Here is a 6,904-nt window from a genome sequence, read left to right as displayed (position 1 = left end):
TCGCTAACCCGGGCGAGGAGGACCTGTTAGAGGCTTTGGCCAAAATAATAATAATAATAATAATATACCGAGAGCTTATTATGTACACCCGGGTCAGTTGCTCATTCAATAATATACCAAAAAAAAAAAAAAAACAAATATTCTATAATATACCTTTATGAATGTCAAATAACTATTTTTAAATGTTAAATGACTAAAAAAATACCACTATAACCAAAACTCATATAAGCTATGCACCAAGAGGCTTAAGATGCACTCTAAAAAAATAAGGGGATAAATCTATTCACCTTTTAAATTTAAATTTAAAGGCAACCCCATACCATAAATGTGAAACCTAACATTTAATCATAACTTTAAGTTCCACCAATTTACTCTCTCACAATTTCATAAAATGAAATACAAATGGTTCCATAAAAAAAAGAAAAAGTATCAATAGATGGAGAATAAATCATTAAGAATGTCGGTCTAAACAAACGTCTATCCTATTATTTGGTCTAAACAAACTAATACGTCTATACAAATTATTATATGTTGATGGCCAGGGTTACTTATAGGGGTTATTTTTTATGGGGTTATTTCTGACCGACTTAGTAACCTCTTGACCGACTAAGTAACTCATGAATAAATAACTTTTATAAGCAACCCCTGATTAACTGAGTAACTCCTGAATAAGTAACCACTATAAGTAATCCCTGATTGACTGAGTAACACCTGAATAAGTGAGCTCTATAAGTAACCCCCGTCATACGGTGTGATCAATCACATAGAAAATCACCGATACCTCTATTCTGTGATTTTTTATTTGTCCCATTTTAACAAAAAAAAAAAAATGAGATTTTAATCAAGTAAAACAATATATAATTTAAACAATGTATAATCAAACTAATTTTTTTGATTTGTTTGGCGTTTAATAAACTAATAAATAAGGCCAACAAATAGTTATGGAAGTATTAAATATTATTTTCTATATGGTCACTACCAACCAAATTAATTAATATGCTTTATGGTTTGTTAGTATATCACACGTTCCTTATGAAACAATGAAACATATCCTTTTTTCACCGTGTCAATCTAATCTAAAACCTTACTTTGTTTTATAATTATCAAAATATTATTTATCCTTTTTTATTTTTTTACCATATCTTGGTCAAAAAAAGACATCCAACAGAAATCCTTACCATTCAAATCCATTAGTTACGGAGTTATTACTACAAATGTTAAAAACCTTTTTTGAGCTATTGATTCCCAGATACTTTTCCAGATTTTGCCCCAATCCTCTAAAAAGGAAGGGGCCAAATTTCCTAATTCTCCAAATCTGGGCAACCAATTTCATTTGATTTCTTTCAAATCACCCACAACTGTAAAAAAATTAATTACCCCATTTTTATTTATTATTATTTATTCTCTTTTTCTGGGTTTATGGGGTTTGATTTAAATTTTAAACTTTTAAAATTTAAAATCATTCCCAGATGTCCTTCAGCTGGGTATTTTCTAGGGCACACTTTCTTTGTTTTATTTCTCTTAAAAAATATTTTAAAATAAAAGTTGGTTGTTCTTATTAGTAGGTGGAAAAGGTTTGATTGAATTGATTATTTTATTTATGATTTTGTCGGAATACTCCGGCTTCTCTGTTTCCATCCGTCGTTTTCATCCTTTTGTGGGAGTTGTTTTATTGTTTTTTTTTTTAATCCAGACTTAATTTCGGCAATTAATATTTAAAATATATCATGTTTTTATTTATTTGATCGTCTGGGCTAAAAACTAGTTAGAATAAAAATAACGCAAAAAAGAAAGTGGTGTGATTGTCATAAAATTAAAATTGATTGTAAAGAGAAGAGGGGGAAGAGATCAAGAGAGTACTTGGAATCAAAGACGTGTTGAGCTGTTTGTTACTACCTTACCATTACCATACCTGTCTATCACTTTCCCTACGCCGCTCTCTCTCTCTCCTCTCTTCGTCATCTCCTTGCTATATTTCTCTGCCATAATCATCTCTCTTCAAATGCCAAATTTATTCTTTGTCTTTTAATCACCTCCCAAATTTCCTCATCTTCCAAATCTTACTTTCCATTATTTTTTTTTGTCCCATTTTTGTTGTTTGTTCTTGTTCATTTTCCCTTGAAATCGTTACAATGCCATCGATGTTGTAGCATAAACATTCGCTAAACGCACTACTACAACATTATCTATTGTATTTGTGTAAGTTAACATTGGGTTCGTTCCGAGCTCAAGAAGAACAAGAGTGAAAAAACAAGATGGTACCATGGTGGAGCGGAGGAGCAAAAGACAACCAAAAACTACACAGAGGAACACCAGTTGTAATCAAAATGGAGAACCCAAATTGGTCGATCTCAGAGATCGAAACCCCATCCTCTGATGAAGACGATTTCATGCCTAAGAAATCTAGAAAATTTCGAGGAAAAAATGCTAAACAACTCACCTGGGTTCTACTCCTTAAAGCCCACCGTGCTGCTGGTTGCCTCTCGTCCCTTGCTTCCGCTGTCGGCCGTCGAGTCAAGTCTGGCCGCACCGACTCCACCGACTCACTTCGGACCGAGAACTCCGCTGTTCGTTCTCGTCTTCATACCTTTATTCGGATTTTCTTAGCTATGTCGTTGATCCTTCTTTGTGTTGAGGTTGCTGCTTACTTGAAGGGCTGGCATTTGGCGGATTCCGCACTTTATTTTGATCACATTGTTATGAATGGAAATACCGTTTTCGGGTTCAGGTTTCGGGGTTTCTTCGGATGGATGTATAATAAGTGGGTTTTGATTAGGGTTGGGTACCTTGCTCCACCTCTTCAATGGCTTACTAACTTCTGCATTGTTTTGTTTCTCATCCAGTCTTTGGATAGACTTGTGTTATGTTTAGGATGTTTTTGGATCCGCTTTCGGAAGATCAAACCCGTCCCTAAGATTGATCCTACCACGGATGTCGAGGCCGGCGAGGGTGGCGGGTACTTCCCCATGGTTCTTGTTCAGATCCCCATGTGCAATGAGAAAGAGGTACAATTCGTAAATTTTGATAGTTAACCCTGCTAATTGGGCTTATCTTTGATTTAGTTCAGTGTTTGATTAGTGTATGTTATGTTGTGTTGTGTTGTTTGGTTGGATTAGGTTTATCAACAATCTATAGGTGCAGTGTGTAACTTAGATTGGCCAAAGTCGAAGATGTTAATTCAAGTTTTAGATGATTCGGATGATCCTACAGCTCAAATGTTGATTAGGGAGGAGGTTTATAAGTGGAAATCGGAGGGTGCTAACATCGTATACCGGCATCGAGTGATTCGAGATGGGTACAAAGCTGGCAATCTTAAGTCCGCTATGAATTGCAGCTCGGTTAAGGATTATGAATTTGTTGCCATTTTTGATGCTGATTTTCAACCTACTCCTGATTTCCTTAAGCGGACTGTCATCCATTTTAAGGTAATTATTCGTTTTTTATTGGTTTATATATAACTATGATTGTTTATTTGACTTCGAATTACCATTAGTTAGGTACTTAGGCGTATAGATGAATGTATGATGAGCAAAAGTAGTTGTGTTATGTTATTATTGGTTGAATTACGGAATACAAGAAATGAAAATTTGTGTAGAGGTTTAATGTGGGTGTTCGAATGAAATGGGACAGGATAATGAAGAAGTGGGGTTAGTGCAAGCGAGGTGGTCATTTGTGAACAAGGATGAGAATTTACTAACAAGGTTGCAAAACATAAACTTGACATTCCACTTTGAGGTGGAGCAACAAGTGAATGGGAACTTTATCAACTTCTTCGGCTTTAATGGAACTGCCGGTGTGTGGAGAATTAAGGCGCTTGAGGAATCGGGTGGATGGTTGGAGAGAACGACTGTCGAGGACATGGACATTGCGGTTCGTGCTCATCTTCAAGGCTGGAAGTTTGTCTTCCTCAATGATGTTGAGGTATTCCCTATCCTACCTTTTATTTACTGTCCCTTTCTTACCAGTTGGATTCCCATCTGTTTTTCTTTAATTATCATTGTGTCTCTTTTACTTGATTCATTTGTTAGTTGTGCTAAAAAGACCTAGTCTTTATGATTATTAACTTTAATGATTACTAAATGTATTTTGTTTCCTGGAATATAATTTTTGTAGTGTCAATGTGAATTACCGGAATCTTACGAAGCTTACAGAAAACAGCAACATAGATGGCACTCAGGGCCAATGCAGTTATTCCGTCTTTGTTTGCCCGACATTATCCACTCAAAGGTAATTAAAATAAACTTGGGTCTCACTTGATGTGTATTAAATTGGAACATCAGTAGCATGAATTTGAATTGAAATTTATCCCATGATTAATTTGCAGATATGCTTTTGGAAAAAGGCGAACATGATTTTCCTCTTTTTCCTCTTGAGGAAGTTGATTTTGCCCTTCTACTCTTTCACTCTTTTCTGTATCATCCTCCCAATGACCATGTTCATCCCCGAGGCAGAGCTCCCTGCTTGGGTTGTGTGCTACATTCCAGCCACCATGTCCTTTCTCAACATCCTTCCCGCCCCAAAATCCTTCCCATTTATTGTCCCGTATCTTTTATTTGAGAATACTATGTCGATCACAAAGTTCAATGCCATGATCTCTGGTTTGTTTCAATTGGGTAGTGCATATGAGTGGGTTGTCACCAAGAAGTCAGGCCGTTCATCAGAAGGTGATCTTGTCTCCTTAGGTGAGAAAGAGCAAATCCTTGAAAGGGGCTCTTCACAACCTACCATGGCAGCAATGAAAGAAGAACTACTAAAGCAAGAGCAGAAAGGTTCCAAGAAGAAAAAGAAGCACAATAGAATTTACATGAAGGAATTGTCCCTTGCGTTCCTTCTGTTGACTGCTTCAGCTCGGAGTCTGCTCTCAGCTCAGGGTATCCACTTCTATTTCTTACTCTTTCAAGGGGTTTCATTCTTGCTGGTTGGTCTCGATTTGATTGGTGAACAGGTTGATTGATCAAAGTTGGACATATACAGTTTAGGATTTTGTAGGGGATACAATGAACAGTATTAGTGCAACATAAATCTATGGGGGCAGAAGTGATACTACAGCTACAGCTACAAACCTTTGAGGCTGAAGAAAGAGAAACCAGAGCATATAGCAGGTCGTGATTGTAGGAGATCCAAGAGGGATGAGAGTGAGGCTTCTTTTTAATTCCCCCCGCCCTCAGGTTTCCGGGGCTTGTGCGCCCTATTGATGCAAGAGGTATGCAGGAGGAGTTTCAGTGATGACGCATGAATTCGTTATGGATTAAAGAATTCTAAAGTGTCCTTTCATATGTAAGAAAATTTGCCCATTTTTTAATTTACTTTTGTAATTTATTGCCTTTCTCATTCCTTTTAGTTCTTTGAGGGCCTATTCTTTTGTAAGCAAAAAATTGGTGGCTCTAATTTACATGAATGCACAATATTACAGTTGCGAAGGTGCAACAGCTCAAAATCATCATATTTGCCCTTTTACAACTACCTTCATCCATTCTAACAATATTCTTTAGTTCATCTTTTGCTACATCAGTCGCATGGTTTCCCTTTAGTTCACCTATATTGGGGTGGTCGCATGTTACTACGGAATTTACGGATATAGGTAAAATTGCTTAGGAAGTCATTACCATCAGTTTAATCGATGACCTTTTCACTGAACTAGTTGCGAGTCTTTAAACACTAGGAATAGACCCGGTAAAATTGACGTATACCTGATTACTCGACCCACCTGAAACATCTGAAAAACTGGATTTGCAACCTTTATGACGGAAATTTAGTTTGGCTTACATGAAGCTTCTACTTGGTAGAACTTGAAAATAACTGCTTCAGTATTTTCTTTCGATGTATTACAGCTGTAAGATATGGTAGAATTTAAACTAGAACCTTCAATCAAGCATTTTTTCAGTCACATGCATAGTGAGAATGAGTCCATTATTTCTGGCGTGACTGGCGATTCCCTTAACTAACAGTCCAATTTGGAGCTTATATGGAATTTTACACCCGTGGTTTTGTCATCAAAATATGTCCAGAACCCAATCTTGTTGGGTTGGTTTGTCCGGTCAATTTTTAACCTAATCTTCCAGCTATTTTCCAGTTATGTTGTTAGTTGCATCTCATTTGATGGTTTCAGATATTTGGATTTGTACTTGGAAGCTAGACATGTCAAAAGTGTTAGTTGGGTCGGGTTTGGTTCAAGAATTTTGAATTTGGGTCATTCTAAGTACGTAGTATGTTATTTTTGGGTTTGGGTCAAGTTACACTATTACTTACTTGAATATCTTAGTTCTAGCTCAATCCTAGGTCGATAAATTTTGATAGGACTTTCTATTTTAATTATTTAATTTTGACATATTTCTTCTATTATTTTTTTAATTGCAACATTTAGACTTTTACGCTTGTTATGCACATTTTAGATCATTAGTGGGGTCCACTTATTTGAGTTTTTATCTATGTTGGATATATGTGCAATATACCAACAAGATTTCAGATAATACTTAGATAGTTTATTGGTGTTATTAAACTTTTAATGATCATATTAAGCCTTCTAATGATGCACATAATAGTACAATTAAACATATAAATGGTACATAATGATGTACACTCTAATGGTACCAACAACTTTCCAACCACAAAAAAATACCGTTAGAATTTCTTGGTTTCTCTGTTCATACCCACGTGATTTCTTTCACTCTCTTCTGTCAACTTTTATGTTCAAAGTGATATGTAAAAGGATAACATTACCCCGGTATATACCCATAATTGCTCAAAATAAAATAGCCATTCAACTATGGAGTACAAAATAATTTCTTAGTTAAAATATATCATTTGAAGTATAAAATCAAACTATGGTAAGAATTAAATGAATTGTATTTACGAAGAAAAATTCTTAAGCTAGGTCAAAAACTTGTTGGATCAGGTTTTACCC

General features: G+C 35.7%; 1 protein-coding gene across 1 annotated transcript; it reads left to right on the top strand.

Moving 5' to 3' along the window:
• Positions 1–1,428: 1,428 nt before the first annotated feature.
• LOC110720000 (probable xyloglucan glycosyltransferase 12) lies at positions 1,429–5,437 on the top strand. Its single transcript, XM_021898996.1, has 5 exons — positions 1,429–3,005; positions 3,117–3,425; positions 3,631–3,921; positions 4,114–4,227; positions 4,325–5,437. Exons 1-5 carry the CDS (start codon positions 2,256–2,258, stop codon positions 4,952–4,954), a joined length of 2,094 nt encoding a protein of 697 aa, XP_021754688.1. The 5' UTR covers positions 1,429–2,255; the 3' UTR covers positions 4,955–5,437.
• The last annotated feature ends 1,467 nt before the right edge of the window (positions 5,438–6,904 follow it).

This window comes from Chenopodium quinoa, unplaced genomic scaffold (genome assembly GCF_001683475.1).
Source record: "Chenopodium quinoa cultivar QQ74 unplaced genomic scaffold, ASM168347v1, whole genome shotgun sequence".
Taxonomy (NCBI): Eukaryota; Viridiplantae; Streptophyta; class Magnoliopsida; order Caryophyllales; family Amaranthaceae; genus Chenopodium; species Chenopodium quinoa.
This window is presented reverse-complemented; position numbering and strand designations above follow the sequence as displayed.

What these genes read in the sequence shown, in the direction of transcription:
- LOC110720000 (XM_021898996.1), top strand. Translation starts at nt 2,256, where the DNA reads ATGGTACCATGGTGGAGCGGAGGAGCAAAAGACAACCAAAAACTACAC. An exon ending in CCATGTGCAATGAGAAAGAG is followed by an intron (nt 3,006 to 3,116) that starts GTACAATTCGTA and finishes TGGTTGGATTAG; the next exon opens with GTTTATCAACAATCTATAGG. An exon ending in TCTTCCTCAATGATGTTGAG is followed by an intron (nt 3,922 to 4,113) that starts GTATTCCCTATC and finishes TAATTTTTGTAG; the next exon opens with TGTCAATGTGAATTACCGGA.